Consider the following 22,084-nt stretch of genomic DNA (forward strand, 5'->3'; position numbering starts at 1 on the left):
TAAATCAATCATTGCCACCTAGTGTTAGCTGACGTCTTTGATATCAGCTTTATGAGATAAAGATGCAGCAATCTGTTTCTGTGTTTCCCCGAGTCATGCTTATCCATCTTTTATTCATCGCCATCATTCTTTTATTCTTATGTTTATCTTTGAAGTCTTTGAGGCCTCCTGCTGAGTCTGGCACAGCATGGAGGGTATCGCTGCTACTCAGTGTATTCAGAGGACATCACCATGATGCTGAGGATGTTTGACATCTCAAATATTTCTGACTCCATGTCTGCCAAATAGACACAGAAGCAATCCCTCCCTGCTATAACGTTAAATGAATCAAATGTTTTCCGACATTACAGCCTGTTTGATTCAGTTTCAACTGTGGCACAAATACAAATTTATTTATTTCTCGCTCTTTTTCTCAGAGTGTGATCATCTTGTAGTTTATGAAAAGACAATTTTAGTGAGTGTAAATGGTCACTCGCCTTTTTTTTTACTTCTTTGTCGAGACACTTTCTTACATTTCATTTTGTATACTGCCCTACAATAATTACTTTGCAAATAAATGTTTTTAAAACAAATTTTAACTGTATTCCTTAACAATTTACTGCTATTTTATGAACGTTACACATTTTGTCAAATTACAGACAGTACCTAGTAAAATCAATTTTAAAAAATATTAATCTACAAATTACATCACCATAAAAACAAATAAAAATAATGTCATTATTACAAGATCTATTTTCACTGTATTTAAATCAGCAAAAGTATTGTTAGTTTACACAATTCCTGTTAATTAACCACAAAATTATGTGTATTTAAGATTAAAAAATATATTTTAAACTGTTATTTCCAGACTTTCCCTTTTGTTGTTGTTTTGTTAAATTGCAAGTAATAACTAGTACAATCAAAAATATTGATTTGCATGTTGACCAAAACCTTACACTCTGTCCACATCAAAAATGCCTTTTTACAGAGTAATTAATTGTTTTGCATCCCTATTTAAATCAGCAAAAAATGATCATTATTTGACATATTACCGGGCTTTGCAAAAGTTCTGTTACGCACCAAAAAATCTTTGTGTTCATTTTACTTGCATTTTGCAAGTGTAACAGAACTTTTGCAAAGCCCGGTATTTTCAGTTTTGTGGGGGTTTTTTAACCGTTTTTGTACGTTAGTGTTCCATAGTTTTTAACGTGCTTTTTCGAACACCATTGGTGCCAAACTTTCACCATATTTTACAGTGCTGTGTTAAATGTTGTTGAAGCTTCTATTGTCAGCTTTTCACCTCACCTTTGCACTGCGGGTGGATTGTTACTTTGCCCTTTTTGAAGAGACTTTCACCTTTGCTGAAAAGGATGAATCAGCATCAGGAAACTATTTTTCAAAGTGTTTTTTGTTTCTCTGTCTGCAGGGACCAAGTTCATTGGAGAATTCTTCTAGTCCCAGTGTAGCCAGCACACAGCAACCTCGAGGTCGACACAGCTTTGTCCAGGAACACTTCCAGGCTCAATACAGGTGAGAAACACAGATATAAACACCATGTATATATTTGGAAATTTTCGCTGTGTGTTCCATGTTTGTTGGCCTTCAAGTTGTGGATAATGTGAAAGCCGTATTTTTCCCAGCTTTTAGGAATTTCTGTGAAAAGCACATAACACAAAGCTCTGAGTCAGAAGTAGGACAAGAACAATTTTTTGGATACTGTCTTAGTCTCTCATCAATTATGCATTCTGCTGGGACTATATACAATATCCTGGGGTTGTGTTTGAATAAACAGAATGCAATACATACCATTAGGAGGAATATCTGTTCAGCCCAGGTGAGAATGTATTCTCTCTCCTGCGGATAAGAATCAGTACCTTGAAAATGTAGGTCAGACAGACCTGTGAAGGATTCAGGGGATTTATCTTTAGTTCTAGCTTCTGGCTCTCTTTGCTTCATTCACAGTGGAAAGTGAGACCGAGGCTTTGTAGTTTAATAGACCCTCTAATGGAATTGACTCTAGACCTTTCAGAGTCCTTGTCAGCACAAGGAACATGCCTCCAATCATGTCACGTAACAAATCCAAGGAACCAATCCCATCAACTTGCAAAGGGAGACTTTCAGTATCCTATTTCAGAATCAGTTTCAGGGTTCAAATAGGTATGGCCAGATTACTCAAATATTACAACTTGTCTGTCATAGAGCAGTTTTACAGTGTTGTAGGTGAGCTGGTGTGCTCGAGCTGCAGCAACAGGGGAGAGAGGTGGAGAGTCCACAGATAGATTTTAAAGCAGGAGAAGATTATATTCACTTAAAAATATACTGTAAACATGTAACTTGAATGCACAGAGATGAGTTTTTTATGGGATTTAATCAATGCCTCAGGAGGGACTTTAGCTAAGAGGGAGGCTGTGGTGACAGGAGAATTATAAGTACCATTTCAGTACTTTGTTACCCAGATAATTTTCATGTATCAGTGTGAAGTGTGTCATCAGAACAGCATGTCTCCACATTTAACAAAATAACAAACTTGCCAGTGCAGATAACTTGGAATGAAAAACTTTTACTCTTCCAAGGTTACATTTGATCTCTGCTGCTGACCATTCCCTCCTACGGTGTAATGGAACATACTGTCATCTAAACCAGATACAGCCCCCTTTTTTCCCCCACCTCTGTAAGAGCAATACACAAGTAGAATATGAGAATCTGTCATAGTAAAGTTTTGTAATAAACTTCAGTTCAGTGCACATTTTCTGGTGACTCAGGCAGGTTCTAATGGATCCAGCATGGGTATAACAACCAGGGTGCAACACAGGCCACTAATGCCTGATGTATGTGGCTGGGCTGCCAGGGTGACTGTTAGTGAGTTCACTCTGCACTGTGTCAAATTAAATAAGGTTATTATTCTGACAGACTATGTGGAGTGCAGGGGACCTCATCTTATGTAGCTCCAAAAATACACACTTGCCGCAGAAATGAAATCAGATCACAGATAAATGAATCATTAAGCATATATTTGACAAACGTTTGCGGGCTCCAGCTTTTTACAGAAGTTTCCTGAGACATGGTCGAAGTAATGTTCGTTTTCTCACCTTTTATGGATGAAACCGTTAATCCTCTGAACCTCAAGTTTCTGGGTGTTTTTTGCTCCTGCCACATTTGAACTCACTCTGGGCTCAATTTTCTCTGAGTTACAAACAGCACAACCATAAAGAGAAGCAGAAAGACTCTATAAATCTCTTTTGTGGAGTAGTTCTAGTGCCGTGAATCTTAAAAAAGAAATTAGCAAAAGTTAAAAACTGGAATCAACATGTGTAATATTTTTCTTAGTGCCCACAGTTGTTACCAATACTGGGAAAAATGTGACTTACATACTATTGGTATTTTACTGTTCACATTTTAATTTGGTTTCTGTACTGTCTTGTATCTTCTTTGTGTAAACACAGCCTGCAGTTCAGCCCAATTCAGTTAAAAATTCCGAGATTTTCTTTTTTTGTCACGTGGCTGTTGGTCCCAGCTGGAATCACTAATATTTCCCACTTGCAACAAACAGCGCAGGATATTTAGTATTTTTGTTTTTTGTTTTATTTTTAATAGAAACTGATTAGGGCAAACAGTTTTTTTGTGTGAATTTTTAAATGACTCTTGCATAATGAAATTATTGGAATTAAATATCACAATTTTGATTTAAGTTTTGGTTAGGTTTCTTGATGAAACAGTGCAACACAGATTCAAGCTGAAAATCTGACGGTTCTTTCCATTTTTACCTTGTCTAGCTCTGATAAAGGGTGTAATTTTGGCGATTTAAAAAAAGACGATATGCTTTTCAGGCCTGCCAGTGGGTTTGCAGCTTCAGAGGGTTAGTTGACTAACCAGGAATATAATCAGTAGACAAATCAGCAATCAGAATAAATGTTAGTTATACCTTTGTTATTATGTGCGATCAGCTCAAGTCAGGTTATCAGAATAAACATGTGGCCTTATCAACACCCTGCTGTTTCTGCAATTAGGACCAGATAAAGTTTCAGATTAGATTCACTTTTCTCTATGCTTCTTTAAATTGAATCCCCATCCCTAGGTTCACCCAGGCAAGAAATAGAAAAGGCCTCATTTGTGTGTGGGGTTGAGGGAAGAAATTTGCAAAGGGAGAGCTCACGCCTGAAAAACAAAACAAAAAAAAAAAGTGTGACTTTTGAACAAGCACAGATAAGGAAACAGCAAACCAAATGAAGCTTGTGATAGTCCAAGATGTTAAGTACGTTTTGAAGCAGAACTTGAATTCAGTCATAATCTCTCGAGGTACAAAGTGATGATGTTGCTAGAAGTCTGCCACCCTGGAGCTTCGGTCCAACACACACATTTGACCTGCAGCTGAGTAGTGTGTGAACTAATCAATGAAAAGGTCGAGATCTGACATATGTGCAGTATTGACCACTCCACTACGAGGTCAACCAGCCATGCGTTCATCGGATTTTCACTGTTCCTCACCAGTGGATGATGGATTGAAGGCTTACTGTTAGACTTTATTCCTGCAAAGATTCATTTCCCATGATGCTCTCAGACTGAATAGATGAAACAACTTGCAATGAATCTGCTCATGTGGTCATTTGTAGCGGATGGAAGGTAAAGGTGAAGATTCATTCAGTCTTGTCTCATTTTAAATGTTATTCTGTCTCACACTGTTCACACACACACACACACACACACACACACACACACACACACACACACACACACACACACACACACACACACACACACACACACACACACACACAAGTGTTTGTGTGGCATTATCAGATTAGCTGCCCGTTCATTAGCTGATTAGAGTCACAATGCATTTTTACATTTACACATCCTCAGTGCCTTGTGTCTGACCTACACACACACACACACACACACACACACACACACACACACACACACACACACACACACACACACACACACACACACACACACACACACACACACATTATTAAAAACAAAATGTCCTGTGGTTTCCTTGTTCTGTTCTACCGAACCGCACTGTTACCATACGATAAATCCTCTCGCCTCCTTTTCCTCCTTTTACGAACAAATTCAGCTATTTTTAGAAGGGTGTTTCATTGGGGTTTTATTATTTGTCTCTGAGCAGGGTAGTGCTTTCTCCTTGCACAACATTGGCTGTAATTACCTCTAGATGCCACACATGCACAACCTTTCAGAGACCTCCGAGCACTGCAGAGTAGAGGGCAATTAACTATATGTCTTACACACACACACCTTATGCAGCATGTGCACGTATATATACACACAGAGACTTGATATAGTGTGTTTCTTCTCACGCGCACAGTTGTTGTAATTGGCTAACATGCCACTGTATCCCGGCACAGATTTGTTTGTGTTAAAGAAGCAAAGCCAGTGATTACTTCTGAGACACTGGAGAGGCTCCATAATGGGCTAGTGATGGAGCACGGGTCAGCTTTAAGCCCTGTTCCCATCAGAGTTATGGTTTTACAGAGTGCATTGCAGCTTCATAGAAGAAAGGGAGGGACTTGAGTCATATTGTCTGACCGCTTTGTATTGCACATATTGATGATGAACATACACAGACACAAAAGACACGCCTGCAGTGCACAAGGGTTTAAAAGAAAACTCTGCCCCAATAATTTAAAAGTATAAGTAGATGGGGGTTTTTTTCATGTGTTAGCATCAGTTCACGAAGGTAATTTTGGTCATTGGGTTATTTTCAAAGTCAAAATCAATAAACTGATTAACAGTAAGGGACCCTAACTCATGCTTCACCCCCTAAGTAGAAATCTGCATCTCGAGTTGAGCAAGTTGGTCTACAGTCAGTTATTATGACCGCTGTTTGCTCGAACTGCTTCCTTGAGTTACTACCAGTTGTAATGTCCCAAAATGTGAGACTGTGGGATTTACCTGGGGGAGCTTGATTAAATGTGTACAAATATAGAGAAAAGTAGAGAGTGGACAGGAAAAAAGAGCAGGCTTTCTCATCACAACGTATTTGTTTTTTCAGCATGGCAGTGCGTTTGTGTGTCACTGTTTGAAACTGAATGATGCGGCATTTCCCCCTTTTTTTGACATTGCTAATGATACGTACACTCCTTAGTGAGTTAATGAGAACACATACACAGTTTTACATATACATAGGGCAGCAGCTGATGTTTTTTTCGCTGTTACGGTTTCATCCATTTTTTTCAGTTAATGAAACACCAAAGCACTGGCTTACTCTACCATAAAATATATCGCCAACGGTACACAAGCTATGCTGAAACCACTGAGTTTTGATTTGTTTCCAAACTCCGAGGCAACATTCTCCTTGGTGACTCATTCTCTGTTAATAAGTAATAGACCAAGATACCCAGAATTTGTTTCTAGGTGGAGTTTCATCAGACCTCCTCAAGTGTAAATATATTTCATATCCATTTGTGTTCTTATCTCATTAGTCAACCTCCGTCTGAGCTGCTTCCAGTCTGCAGGAGACTTATTCTTTTATATAATCTCCTTTTTCGCTCTTTTCCTCCACTCGTTGTACTTCGTGTAATCACTGGGGAGCTGAAGACACTTTGCCTCTAAATGCAGACTAACAAAAGAGCCGTCACTCCCTCGCAATCTCGCACTGTCTTATTTTGTGTATGTTTTTTTTCCCCTCTGCCTGCATCTTCATCTGTCTTCGTCTCTGTCTGTGCCTCTCGCTGGCCTCCCCTCCTCTTCTTCTGTCTATATCACTCTCCTTCTTCCCATTTCTTGCTTCCTGATTCTTTTTATATCTCAGAGATACTCCTCAGAGGAATTTGGTGGAGTTGTCTGATCTGAATAAATGTTTGCGATTAGAGCCAGGACTGTCTTGTGGTTTGGGCTGTCTATGCGAGAGTCTGCGCTCGAGTCACTCCGCTGTGCCTCGGCGTTAAATGAGTCTTTGTCAGAGCCTCCCTCCCCTCTCCGTCTGCCACTCTCAGTTTGTGGCATCTATATTTAATGGCCTGGGAGACGTGCGGAAAGCCCCAGCCTCAATCTCCGTCTAGACAAATAAGATAGTTGAAAAAGGTTGCTTTTCTCCTATCGCAGTGGCTTTTGTTTAGACGCAGATTTGATGTGAAAATGTTCAGAATATTAGACAATTTGTATTATAAATACTGTGCAACACTTCCCTTCTTATGATTTCTGCAGATCTATTGAAATATGTAAACTGAAAGACACACCAAACCAACAAATCCCGTTCTTTATTTGTTTCTTTTCGTCCCTGAGGCTGAGCTGGCATCCATAAAGCATAAATATTTCAAAAAAGCAAAGCTAAAAACCTCTCAGGATCTACTTATGCCACAAAGAAAACTGATTTGTGACCAGTGTGACATGTTCTCTTTACCAATCATATACTTTTATACCACATCCTTTGAAGACTCAGGACCTCCTAAAGCAAAGCAAACGTCCTCTCATCTTCAAAGAGAGTCTGCAGGGGCTCCACTTTTCCTCAAACATGCTCCCAGGTTGGGATGTGCTCATATTGACCTCTGTGATGCATTCGTGTGGTCCTTGCATGCTGCACAGCCGAGTGGCTGCTGAAAGTGTGGCCAGACATCGACTTCCCTCACTTTGATTTTGATGCTTTCACCACCCACAGTGCTTTCTTCGAGCTCGGCGTCACGCACCACTTTCCCTCCCGCTGATACCACCCAGCTCCCTGTTGTACCAGACTTTGAAGTGGGTACGAGCCAGTTAGTGCAGGACATTACCAAATGGAAGCAATTCTTTGATCTCGTTTTCATTTTTATTTTGCAAAAACAAAAGTCACATTGTTATGTAGAGTGGGTTCACCCGCAAGTAGCCCTGAAGTACAAACCTAATTTGTCTTTACTGCTTTAACCAAAACTGACCTTTGTATATAAAGAGAAAACGCTTATGATTTTCTTACTCTGACATGAAATTGCGGGCTGCACAGTGGCTCATTGGTTAGCACTGTTGACTTGTAGCTAGAAGATCCTGGGATCTTTCTGCACATAGTTTGTATGTTCTCTCTGTGCATGCATGGATTTTCACCAGGTTCTCCAGCTTCCTCCCACAGTCCAAAAACATGCTGAGGTTAATTGGTGATTCTAAATTGTCCGTAGGCGTCAATGTGACTGTGCTTGTCTGTCTCTATGTGTAGCCCTGTGATAGACTGGTGACCTGTCCAGTCACCCTAAGTCAGCTGGGATCGTCTCCAGCCCCCATGTGACCCTAATGAGGATTAGGTGGTTTATAGATAATGGAGGGATGGATGAAATGAAATTGTGATTGTTCTCTCACCACTGTTAAGTAGGCAATAAAACAATACTGTTTATATTACCTCTACAGCCACCTGGTAACCAAACTGTATATTCTGAAAATTCGGATACCAAAATTAATATCCGGATAGTGCTGTAGCGAACGAATATTCGGATATTCGGGATATTCGGGTCCAGCCCTAGTGGACATGGCTTAGGATTTCTGGAGAGTTTTCCACTGTGTTTGGGCAGCGTCAGTGGAAAGCATGTACAAATCAAAGCACCTCCAAAGTTTGGCACATCTGTTACAACTCTTTAAATGATGAATTAGAAAGCAGGGATGGCAGCCAGTCTCCTCAGACAGACTCTTCTAACATGCAGTTGGCGTGCTTACAGCAATTTTGTGCAGTTATGAATTTTGGGCTGTACGTGGAGGTCTGCAGAGAACTCTGTGTGCACTCTCATTGAACTTAGGCAGATGATGACATTTATGTCACACATTCGCCTGCAGGCACAAGTGTTGAAGCACGAATTGGCCTTTATTCTTAGTCTGGGATAATCTATAATGTTGTGTGGGAAAACTAATGGGATTTTTAATTTGGAGGACGCCTTTGAATGAAATTGTTAAAGTGGTGCATCAGTGTTCACTTATCACAAAAGTCTTGATGGGTTCCTATTCTGTGTCTTCATGATTGAAAATCTATGAATGTTTTCATGGTAACAGTCAGGGTTAACCTGGTACAACTGATGTGCACAGGAAGATTCCCAGAATGACTAAGTATGTTTTTCCTGTTGAATATTAATAATCTGAATCATATTAATCCCCAGAGTTGGACTTATGCAAAAGTTTCTATTCTTTAACTTTTCTTGTCTGGACACAAAACTATAGTTTAGGCATCTGGATTTTTGGCTCATTAAAGCACACTAGTGTTTTTCGACTAGGAGTGACCCGTCTGTGACATCCAGGTCTGTATGTGTGTGTCTGTCTGCACACAAACTGTACTGACTGCAGCAGAAAGTTCAGCTGTCAGGAGTCACTTGTTTAGAGAACATGAGTCACCTCAAGTAAATGCACTGTGTGCTACACTTTCACCCTGAATGTCAGAGCCTGGGTGAAAGAGAGAAATACAGGGTGACCCAAAAGTTTGGAAACAAAGTTTAACTGCAGTGTCTATTTGAGTTGGGGGTGCATGAATTCACTCTTATTTTACCCATTTTTGTTATAGCATAATAAAATAACTTAAAAGCATAGTATATGCCGAGTGCAATAACTTGGAAGAAAGTTAATAGAACCATAAGGTCCAGGTATGCTGGAGCATAACTTCAAAATGCAGGCCATCAGTGTCAGATTTCAGAACTCTTGATGGTAAAGTATCTGACAGTTTTAATTTTTTTAAACATCCAAAAATACCATGAGGCAACATTTACTGACCAGTTTGAGGAACCTTCATAAGCATGAATGAAGATAAATTTCAGAAGATACCAGTGTAACCAGGTGGTGGAAACGTTCACAACTTTGTACAAGAAACAAACATGAACATGTCGAAATATGTTTGTTTTACACTAATCTGTTACTCTTCTGAATATATCTGTGGTACTGATTTATTGAAATAACATTATTTGGATTATAGACTTTTCATTTGTTTCCAGACTTTTGGGTCACCCTGTAGATGGGCACAGAGATGGAGACATGGACAGACAGACGAGATGGACACAGAAAGGCAGGGACAGACAGACTGAGAGTCAAAAAGAAACATATGAGGAAAGAGGAAGATAGGAAATTGGAAGTAGAACATTAATTTTCATTTAGAAGGGTGGCTTGTGAAAAAGTCAGACAAGCTTGTGCCTGAAAAGTTTGCAGTTCTTTTTCTAACTTCGCTCGGTGTTTCACTATGGGATTCGCTTCAGGCGAGACCATTACGGAAGCTCCAATGACACAACGTCTGTCTCTGACAGACAGGTCGACGTGTGAGGAGGGCCCCGCCCCCTCTATATACCACACTCGACCGCCCCGTCCAGGCCATTCTCGCTTTCTTCCTCAGAGGAGTTACGAGAGCTCCCTCAGTACAGCCGGTTGTCGAGTTGGTTGCTAGCTTAACTGCTACCAGACGTCCCGTCAAGGGAAACGTTGCCTAGCGCGGCACCAACAGACGCTGAACTGTGCTGACGATAATTCGGTGGGATTGCGACCGCGTTGTGGCGAGCTTCCCGGCAGGTCACCAGGTGCTCACCTACCCGGTGTCCTATGCTAGCTACGAGCTACGTTCACTCGAGCTCGGCTAAGCGCTAACATTAGCTTGTTAGCCACCTTCTTACAGAGCACAGCTAACGCGTAGCGGCGAGTTGTTCTCCACACGACGGGTTATATAGTGAGGCTCACACCGACTACATATTCCAATAAAACCATCTCCCCCAGCGGACATGTCTGCCCCCGTCATAGGAGCTGGGCAGAAAGAGGGGAAGGGCTCTCCCCGCCGTTGTCCCACGTCATGTGGGGCGACGATTTCGGGCAGAGACCCCCACCCTATGTGCATTGTGTGCATGGGAGCGAAGCACGCTCAGGCGTCGCTGGCAGACCCACAGGCCTGTGCTCATTGCGCCAACATGCCAACAAAGATTCTGGAGAGGAGATTGAGAGTGGCGGTGGCCGGTCCTGACGGCAAGGATCCATGCCTCGCCCCGCCAGGGACCGCTCAGGCCCCCGTTTCCCATCAGCCCCTAGCTTCGGCTAGCTGGGCGGACATGATGGAACAGGTTGAGCCCATACCTCCGCTGTTCGAAGATGATAATATCTTCGGGCAGGAAGGAGGCGAGGATGCAGACGGTGACACCGGTTCTGACATCCTCGATTTGGATGACATGGAAGAGGGAGAGGAGGATGCCACCTTCCCCACTCTTTCCAGACCCCCCAGCTCAACCGAGACTGCCGCTCCGGTGGATAACAACCTTTACGAGGTTTGCAAACGAGCAGCGGCTAAACTGAACGTCCCCTGGCCGGCGTCTCAGGACGCGGAGGGGGATTCGAGGGACCTTTACGATGGGAAAAGGCTTCCTCCAACCCGCCCTCCTGCCAAACAGCTACTCCCGGCAGTGCCGGCCTGTATGGCAGAAATGAGACGGTTCTGGTCAAGCCCGTTCAAGAGCAAGGTAACCACACAGGGCTACTCCAAACTGGAGGTATACGGTATGGCGGAGCTGGGGCTAGCCGAACCCCCGGCGGTGGAGCCTTCAGTGGCCTACCACCTTCACCCGAACCGCCGATCCGTCTCGGCGGCATCACACATCTCCTTGCCCGGTAAAACGGAGCGTACAGCAGCAGGTGTGTATCAGCGTATGTACAAATACGCTGCACAGTCTGTCTGCTCACTGAACGCTGTCACACTGCTGTCAGCTTACCAAGCGGAGATTTTGGAGGAAATGGGCCGCCAATTGGATTCGGGAGCCCCAAACCCACAGCTATGGGACGAAATCTGTGTGGTAAATGACCTCATCCTGCGCTCCTCCCGCGGAGCAGTGCAGGGCTGCGGGCGCGTCATGGGCCTGGCAGTCGCGGGAGAGAGGGCTCTGTGGCTTTCACTGTCTGGGCTGAGTGACACTCAAAGAGCTGAGATTATGGACGCCACATACGACCCCACCAAGGGTCTTTTCGGTCCAGCTCTGGAGAAAATGAGGGAAACCAGCACACAGAGAAAGCAGGAGGGTGAGGCATTTGACCTCTGTTTGCCTCGAAAGCAGACCCCGCGAGCACAGCCTCGCACCAGTTTCGCCGCCGCGGCTGCAGCAGCGAAAGGGAGACAGGGAGATGTGAGACCCGCTCATAGACCAGGCGCCGGTCGCGGCGACCAGCAGCCGAGAGCGGGGAATAGCAAACCCTGGGGCAAACACTCTTACGCCGCTGTAGCGGCGAAACGCCGCTCTCCCCAACCCCCTGGAGGGGTGAAGAAGCGGTCTGCCTGATGAGCTATGCCCATCATCACCTGCTCCTTCTCTAGTAAAGAGGAGAAGAGAGGAGTTCATTGCAACGGTTCCGGTTCGGTTTCAAGCGCCAGCAGCCACGGTCCTCTGCCCCCCGCCAGTTCAGGCAGACGGAGAAGAGAGACGGTCATGTTTGCACCGCGGTGCGCAGTTAAACAGCCAAGAGCTGTCCCCCCGGGTGTCACCAAGCACTCAATTTCACGTTCCTATGTTGACACAAATAAAGTTGACAGCCGCGCAACCAAGCCAAGAGCCGAGGGCGCGTTGTCCCACACAAAAGGTATCTACTCAAACACCTGGCAGCCCGGAGAGGGAGGGTCATACCTCCCCCAAGCCAGAGGAGGGCGCCCTCGCCTTTTTGGAGAGAGGGCCTCTCGCTGCTCAGGCGAAGAAATGGCGCGCATGCGCAGTGAATACATGGGTAATGCATTCTGTTTCCCGAGGATACAGGATTCAGTTCGCTATAAAACCACCGAGATTCAACGGTGTTGTGATGTCAGTAACAGAGGGGGAAGCTGCGCAGGTGTTACAGGACGAAATCGATTCTCTTTTATTCAAAAGAGCGATCAGAAAGGTCCCGATCGAGGAGAGTCAACAGGGATTTTACTCCCGTTACTTCCTCATCCCAAAGAAAGGGGGGTCACTGCGTCCCATTCTGGATCTGCGTGTGTTAAACAGTTATCTGAGGAAATACACGTTCAGGATGTTAACAATCAAAGTGTTATGCCAGTCTATTCGCCCCGGAGACTGGTTTGTCACAATCGATCTAGCCGATGCTTATTTTCACATAGAGATATTCCCTGCACACAGGAAATTTCTCAGGTTTGCTTACCGAGGCATAGCCTACGAGTACCGGGTACTCCCGTTTGGTCTCTCGCTGGCTCCACGAGTTTTCAGCAAGTGTATGGAGGCAGCATTATCTCCGTTAAGGAGCAGAGGTATCAGAATTTTTTCGTACATAGACGATTATCTGATATGCTCTCATTCACGGGAGCAGGCGCTGAGGGATATGGAGACTGTGACGTCTCACCTCCGCGGTCTGGGTTTCAGAATAAACTGGGCCAAAAGCCGAGTGATACCCGCTCAGTGCGTATCCTATCTGGGCCTCAGTATAGACTCCCTCAGATATCGCGCTACGCTGTCAGGGGAGAGGCGCCAGTCATTCAATCAGTGCCTGGCCCGGTTCCGACCGGGGGCAGCGGTGCAGTTCAGACTGTGTCTGCGACTGCTCGGGCTCATAGCATCGGTCATCTCAGTAGTGAGGCTGGGCCTCCTGATGATGAGAGACGTGCAGAGATGGGTGGCATCATTAAAACTGTGTCCCCGCCGTCACATCTCTCGCTCAGTGATTGTCTCTCCGGAGTGCACGGCAGCTCTCAACCAGTGGAGAAATCCAGCGATTTTTTCACAGGGTGTCAGCTTAGGGACAGTAGCGTCTCGGGTTGTCATAGCAACGGACGCGTCCATGACAGGCTGGGGAGCGACATTCAATGGCAGAGCAGTGAATGGCACCTGGTCAGCGGAGCTGGCTCAGGCTCACATAAATTACCTCGAGTTGATGGCAGTGTTTCTGGCCTTAAAATATTTTCTCCCTTATCTGAGAGGGCAGCATGTGCTGGTGAAATCCGACAACTCCACAGCTGTGGCATACGTGAATCGCCAAGGAGGCACACGGTCCCTTCGGCTTCACAAGCTGGCTCGGAGATTAATTCTGTGGAGCGCTTCTCGGCTCGGGTCGCTGCGTGCGACGCACATAGCGGGAGTGCTGAACAGGGGTGCAGATCTGATGTCAAGAGGAAACCCTCTGTTCGGGGAATGGAAGCTCCATCCCCAAGTAGTGAGCCAGCTGTGGCAGATATACGGACAGGCTGCCGTAGATCTGTTCGCCTCGCGGGAAAACGCGCAATGTCAGCTGTATTTCTCACTGACAGAAGAGGATGCACCGTTGGGTGTAGATGCACTGGCACACCCATGGCCAAACGTCCTGCTGTATGCATTTCCCCCTCTCAGTCTGATCTCCCCCACTCTGACCAGAGTGAGAGAACAGAGCCTGTCACTGATTTTGATAGCCCCGCGGTGGACGTCCAAACACTGGGTGGCGGAGATAGTGCAGTTACTATCAGGCCAACCCTGGCCTCTGCCGCTGCGCAGGGATCTCTTGTCCCAGGCCAGGGGGGAGATTTACCACCCCCATCCAGAGCAGGTGGCTCTCTGGGCCTGGCCCGTGAGAGGTTAAATTTGGGGGCAGCTGGACTGCCTCCCAATGTCATCGACACTATTCAGTGTGCTAGAGCTTCATCCACTCGCTCATTGTACAGTTCTAAGTGGCGAGTGTTTGAGGAGTGGTGTGAGGCCAGAGGTATTGTTTCTTTTCAGTGCTCAGTGAGAGACATTCTCTGTTTTCTCCAAGACCTATTGGAGAAAGGTAGAGCTTTTTCCACAATCAAGGTTTATCTGGCTGCTATTTCAGTATGCCATATAGGCTTGGGAGATAAGCCGGCGGGCCAGCATCCGTTGGTATGCCGCTTTATGAACGGAGTACGTCGTAAACTGCCAGTTTCCCGGCCTATGGTGCCTTTATGGGACTTGGCTGCTGTATTAGACGCTCTCTCACAGCACCCATTTGAACCTTTGGAGGCAGTGGGCCTAAAATTTGTATCACTCAAAACCGCTCTCCTCCTCGCTTTAACTACTGCAAAGCGAGTGAGTGACTTACAGGCATTGTCAACCCGCCCGGCTTGCTTGCAGTTTGCACCGGGCTTGTCTAAAGTCTGTTTACGGCCTAACCCAGCGTTTATACCCAAAGTGGTAGAATCTGCTTATAGATGCCCCACAGTGGAATTGAGGGCTTTTCATCCTCCGCCTTTTGGGTCAGCGGAGGAGCAACGGTTGAACACTTTATGCCCTGTGCGTGCATTACATGTGTATGTGGACAGAACAGCCAGTTTTCGGAGGTCCGATCAACTGTTCGTGTCTTGGGCCACGCCACACAAGGGGAAGCCGCTGTCCCGGCAGAGGCTGTCCCATTGGATTGTGGATGCTATAGTGCTCGGTTACAATTGCAGGGGACTGGAACCTCCTGCAGGCTTGAAGGCACACTCCACCAGGAGCATGGCTACGTCATGGGCTCTGCTAAAGGGTATTAGGGTGGAGGATATTTGTGCGGCCGCGAGTTGGGCTTCACCGCACACTTTCGTGAGATTTTATAGGTTGGATGTCTCAGGTCCATCCCTGGCCCACGCAGTGCTGGAGACTGGTGCTTCAGAAACTGGTTGATATCATCCCAGATTGAGCCAGATTAACTTCGGGAGATTATGCAATCCGGGAGTGGTCTATATCTCCCATAGTGAAACACCGAGCGAAGTTAGAAAAAGAACGTTGGGTTACTTAACGTAATCCCTGGTTCTTTGATAACAGAGTGAGGTGTTTCACCAACAATTCCCTCCTTGCATGTATGAGGGAAGAAACCGATAAGAATGGCCTGGACGGGGCGGTCGAGTGTGGTATATAGAGGGGGCGGGGCCCTCCTCACACGTCGACCTGTCTGTCAGAGACAGACGTTGTGTCATTGGAGCTTCCGTAATGGTCTCGCCTGAAGCGAATCCCATAGTGAAACACCTCACTCTGTTATCAAAGAACCAGGGATTACGTTAAGTAACCCAACGTTTGGTTAACTCATCTGATCTGTCTGTCCATCTATCCATTCATACATTGTGTGTTTTTCTATTTTGGATGTCAAAACTTTTACTTATTTACTTGAAAGCAGAGGGTGCTCTCATTCAGGGAAAGCATTCAAATTTGTGTTTGTTAGTTTAACATGGTGATTTCATGAATGTTTGAGCATTCATTCATTTCTACTATATGTTAATTATGTTTCAGTATATTATAGATTGAAATCGGAAAAAAGTGAACAGTGCTTAAAAATCCTATCTGACACACTACTACTGCTCAGCAAGTCTCGTAGTCCACAGTCTGTATAACTCTCATCTCAATAATGTGGACTCAGTCGAGACATACTTGTGTGTGTAATTATTTTCTTGATTTGGTCCATTAGTCTTCAAGGCTATTTTTAATTTCTCCAGAAATACTTGCAGAAAAATTGTCTTTTATTCCTCAAACCTTCCTCAGTCTTGCAATCATGTATCTGACCTGACCCAATATCAGGCACCAAGATGAAGACATCTTTTAATTGATGACACAATGAAATGAGAACAAGAGCTGGAGTGAAACTGGGAGAGAGAAATGAAGAAAAGAAGAGATCAGTATTCCGTTAGTTGCTTCAGAAACATTGCTTTGTTTAACTGCATTTTACAGATTGTTTTTTTGCTGTTTATTCTAAAAAAAACAGCATTAATGTTTAATAAAATGGTGTCAGTGCAGTCCTTTGTGCTCGACAGGTAGTGAAATGAAGTCATGTGTGCTCAGGTGTCATTTGTTATTTGTTTCATGCAGCGACATGAATCCAATTATTGCCCAGTTTTTGTTTGAATATTAACCAGGAATAAGGAAACACATATGCATGAAGTTGACACTGAGGCCTTTGTAACACTGTTTCCAAATCTTAGAGGGGGTTAATGCTTGCGAAAGTGAAAGTGAGAGTTACTAGACTGGAGATGTGTGTGTGAGAGAGTCTGTGCAGCCCTGTTAGCTGAGTTAATTTCCCCTGACAGGAGGTCTCCACTCGTATTCTCTGATAGAGAAAGACGAGTGCCCTCCAATCCAAAGCCAGTGACACATGACTGACTGAGTGGCTGAGTGGCAGGCGGACAGAAGAAAGTGAACTCAGTCAGCTCGCTCTCTTTCAGTTGAAGTAGAAGCACTGACCTATAAAGAACTATGAAATTTGTTGGAGCCCTGGGTTTGCTGTGGTGGTGTTTGGGTGCTGCGGTTCCTACCAGCTGCCTCGTGCACTTTTTGATTGCAGTAAAAAGGCAGAAAAGTCACAATAGTCATATCAGTCATTTTAATTAGTGAGAGGACTAGCATCAATTCGTTTTCAAGCACAGTCTCTTTATGCTCGGACTTCGGCTACAAGACGAGAAGATGACGTAGCTCCTTGTTGTCCATCTTGCTTCAATGATTGATGTTGAGCAGATCCAGCTGAGACTGCACCCACTTCAACCATATCCTTCACAGCCAGCCGTGGTCTGCCCCATAGTACTACCAATTAAGCAGTCATTTTCTAAGATTTAATTTGTACAGGGCATTTTCCAGTATAAGAATAATAGCAATACCCCAACACCCTGTGCCAATCCGTTGTAAACAAAGAACCAACTTATAGCAGGGACTGAAAACTGCAGAAACACCATCATACATACTAGTTTTTCTATTCTAAAAAATATTACTGTCAAACAAAAAGCAATCCCCTTGGGGGTCAATGAAGTGTTTCTATTCTATCTAAATATATTTCATAAATGTATTAAATTTGCAGTGAGAAAACACCAGAGATAGGATAAACATCAGTTCAGAAAAGCAAAATAAGACAGTAATCGAAAAGTGAAGCATGAAGACAGAATAAAGATACAAAAATGTGTAAATAAACAGGCAAATAAATTGGTCAGTCAAAGAAATAAAAACTACTTAAAAATCAAAGAAAAACCTAATTAAAAACATAGTTAGATCTTGAGTCAGCTGCTCTCAGGTGTTCCAGAGAAGCAGACATCTATGGAATGTCCACTTTGAGCCCTTTTGGCAGCTACAACAGAAACTAGATTAAGGGTCATTGTATTTTTGACCGTTTTTAGTGGGACTGGGCGGTTGGGTCAACCTGGCACATATCTAGCTAAAGTCCTTGTGCGATTTCCTTTTACTCACACTGTTTTATTACATGGAATGTGAGTTGGGATGGGAGCAAGCATCTGAATCTCAGAGAGTCACATGTTGTTCCCTTTTCCATCACATGCGTTGTTTTTATTTTGGAAAACTTCATCGCTCCTTTCCAGCCATACATTTTTCTGTCATTTGTGAAGAAGACCGTGACATTTTAAGCTCCATTTCTCACATTATCCCCACGTAGTCTCTCATGCGCCTTTTTCTCAGTTTGTTTTCCAAGTGCAATAAAGCTTTGTCTCGTTGTTTTGGTGCTTTGTCTTCACGTGGCCTCAGGCCTCCAGTCTGCAGAGCTGTCAGCTGACACTGTTTGCTTCATAAATAAGGGCAAGATGCATTGATTAAACAATCGTGTTTCTTTGACAAGTGGCTGTAACACCAGGGATGTCCCCAATACTAAGTTAAAGGGAATATATTTCAAAAAAGGAGCAGATGAAATTGCATCTGTTACTGAACTTTTGAAAGCATTGTATTCCATCTGCCAGTGATTCTTCAAGCTGTGAATTTTACTAAATCAAATACTGTGAATAAATCTTTTGCCATATATGCTGTGGGTAACTTTTAAGATGGTGTGTACTCTTTGGAAATAGTATGGCTTTATTTTTATTAATTTTTATAGCTTTTGGTTTATTGGAATGTAAATCACACACCTGGTTTCAAAACAGTCTCTCAGCTCTTCAAATCTCACATGTAGCTTAATTTGCTCATCCATTAATCTTTGTTTATTTTACCATTTCACTGATACATTATTTATTAGTGCCTATTTTCATTATGAATTAGTGTCTGCGAGTCATCATATTTTATACTCTTTTCACATAGACTTGACTGGAGGTAATACAAATACATGAGTCATGTTTAGGTACAATTAAAATGCCAGCTCAACTCTGACTCGAATAATTAATAGATCACACATGTATAATAAGTTTATTTTAGTATACCAACATCCTGACCCAGTTTGTGCTGCATATGTTGCATCATCCGCATCACCTTCTCTTCATCATCCCATGTACTGTGCCGCAAAGCTTCTCAATTTAGAATAAAGACATGAGAAATGATGAAATCAGGCAACGTGATGCTGCATAATGTGCATCCATGCTGCCAGTGGAGTGTTATTTATTTAGCTCTGAGCAGGACACAGCGATGCTAAACATTTTTTTATGATAAATAAAAGGAGCTGCTGCCGTACTGTGTGTTGGTGAGTGTATGTGCTGTTGCTCCAGGTATCCGGTTTACGCTAAAGATTGTCGGTGTTTTTGATTTGACACCTCAGCGTTGTACAAGCCTTGCTCTATGTCTGACACACGCGCACACACATGCACACGCGTGTGCACTGACATCAGCAGGTACACTTATCTCATATTCTGCACCAGACTGGAAACACTGTCACCCTCACCACAAGCTTTTTAAAGTGATTTGTGTGTGGTTGTTTCTGCATGCACATTTCAGTGTAAGTAAGTGAGTTTCAGGGGTGTGCAAAACTTTTTTTTTTTAGTGTGTGTGTTTGTGTGTGTTAGTGAATACAGCCTGTCAGTCTGCTTTACCGAGTACAAACTGGCATCGTTAGCATGTCTGCGACTGGCTGCCACGGCACACTGGGTTCAACACTGACAGCGAGGAAATGTGGAGTTTAAAAATTGTTGTATTATTTCCAGCATATTTGTTCATTTGACAAGTTTGTGTCTCCAAATATGTGGTTACAGCTCAACTGGCAGAAATCACAGCAAGACACAGGAGCATCTGCAAACACACACATACTCTCAAAGATGTCAGCCACAAAAGAGCATCATGCAGCATCATTGCAACAGTTTTCCTCCCCGAACCAAACACGAATAAGATCAGAATAAAACATCTACATGTGCATCAATAAGCTGCTTAATAGTCAGTTTTGGTGCACTGCAACAAGCTGAATCAACACTCTTCTAAACTACTGTCATATAACTGAAGAAAACCACCTCAAATACTATATCGACATCTTCAAGTTTGATTACACCTATAAAGCATGATAGATTTTACTATGGAGACAAACAGGTTTTTGTAACTCTGCCATGTTTAAAATAGTTTGAATGAGTGCCTTATTATTGTCTAAAACTTCAAAAAATGACAAGCACACATAAAGAAACACAGCCACTGAATTACATTCAGTGATTTCCAATGAATAATAGGATTACATTCCTACACAATGAGAGGATTACGTGGCACTAGAACAAACTGAACATGGTGTTTTCATTTGATTACCATATGCAAAGACTAGATTGCAGCTAAGTTTAGGAAAGGACAGCAAGTTATTTGAAGCTTGCTTTTTGTCATGGTTTGTTGAGGTAAAAGCAACTGTAGATACTGTAGATCAGTTTAATCCCACAGTCTTTTAAGGGATTCCTGGTATTGAAGGAACACACAGATCACAGTTGACTCTTTATGAACCACAGGTTACAGCTGTAAAACAATCCAAGGGAAGGTAACTAGCTGCAAGGTAGCATTAAATAACTCCTTCAAAACAAACTTTTCGTAGAAATGACAGCTTGAACATACAGAACAGCAACGTGATTAGAAATTCTTATTATAGCATAGAGCTATTGCTAACATGATACCCGCAATTATTGATATCACAAACATTTAACTCAGGTAGTCATTCATTTTATGTTTCTTTTCTTACCGTACTTTCAAACTAAACTGTTGTCCATCTTTATATCTGATGTAACAAAAGAAACCAAAGGAAACTGTATTGTGAGTAATACAAAGAATACACAGAAAAAGCGCCCCACAAATTGTCATTTTAACTCTATTTTTTTTGTTTGTTTTGTTTTGATACAAATTACCTTACTGACATCTGACTTGTTCATCAGTTGCAGATCAGGAGTTTAGAATGTACACCAATCAGGCATAACATGACCACCTACCTAATACTGTGTTGGTCCCCTTTATGCTGCTCAAACTCCTCTGACCCAGTGGGGCGTGGACACAGGACTTCTGGGGATGTCCTGTGGCACCGAGATGGAGGCAGTAAATTCTGTGGGTCCTGTGGGTTGCAGGGTAGGACTTACCTAGATCAGGCTTACTCTGGCACATCCTACAGATGCTCAATACGATTTGGATCTGGGAGTGTGGAACCTGGGTGAACACCTTAGCTCTGTCGTGTTCCCCGGGCCACTCCTGAGCAGTTTTTGTGATGTGTTGGGGTGCATTGTCCTGCTGAAGGTGGCAACTGGCATCAAGGACTGCTGCTTGCCTTGGGGTTCGGGGGGTTGCTTGACCTGCGATGTTTAGATGGGTGGTCCATGTCAAACATCCACATACATGTCAGGAGTTAAGGTTTCCCAGCAGAACCTTGCATCATAACAAGGTCCATGTTATTCACCTCACCTGTCAGCAGTCATAATGTTGTGACTGATCAGTGTATATAAAAAATCGGATGCACCTTCTGGATCTGAAAAAAACAAAACCAACACGACACTGTCTTACATCTGTGTTCTTTTAGGTAGCCAGCAGAAGGTGACTCTTCTGGTCTGATTATATAGAGATCTTTTTGATAGTGACCGAGTACCTGAATCTGCTACCTTACTCAACGCTTTCTTAATGGTTTTATGTTCTCGGCTCTAGTCACAAGATTCTCTAAATGCAGCATGATGTTCAGTTTGTAAATTATGGCCCCATATGGAGTAAAATGGATGATTATCAGTGTATCTTTGAAGGTTGATTCTCGTCTTCAGTCTGATCCACTGCGATTTGAGTGAAAGCAAATGTAACTCTAAAGTTTTATGTTGTTATTTAATTACATTTTAATAATCTGTGCTATTTTGTCTGATCAGCATCTTATATGTTTCTTCATTTACAAAAAAACAAGTACTTATGAGTTCAGGGTTCTTGGCAGACCAAAGTTAACCACTGGTCTACATTTTGGGAAATGTGTGTAACATGATTAAGGTTCGAACAAGGAACTTTAGAAATGGAGTAGGAAGATAATCACTTATCTGTAAGGGAAGAGTCATTACAGTATTTCCATGACATTTCTTGAGGGCTTGTCCGCTATCACAAACCTGCCACTCATGTTTTGTTGG

The 22,084-nt window shown here is 43.4% G+C and overlaps 1 protein-coding gene across 1 annotated transcript in view; it reads left to right on the forward strand.

The window, feature by feature from the left end:
- Positions 1–22,084, forward strand: part of usp43a (ubiquitin specific peptidase 43a) — a 146,433-nt gene that overhangs the window by 47,214 nt on the left and 77,135 nt on the right. Inside the window, 1 exon segment of the mRNA XM_022199008.2 lies at positions 1,406–1,509. Within this exon segment, the coding sequence (XP_022054700.2) occupies positions 1,406–1,509 (104 nt within the window).

The sequence above is a fragment of the Acanthochromis polyacanthus genome, chromosome 3 (assembly GCF_021347895.1).
Source record: "Acanthochromis polyacanthus isolate Apoly-LR-REF ecotype Palm Island chromosome 3, KAUST_Apoly_ChrSc, whole genome shotgun sequence".
Lineage (NCBI taxonomy): Eukaryota > Metazoa > Chordata > Actinopteri > Pomacentridae > Acanthochromis > Acanthochromis polyacanthus.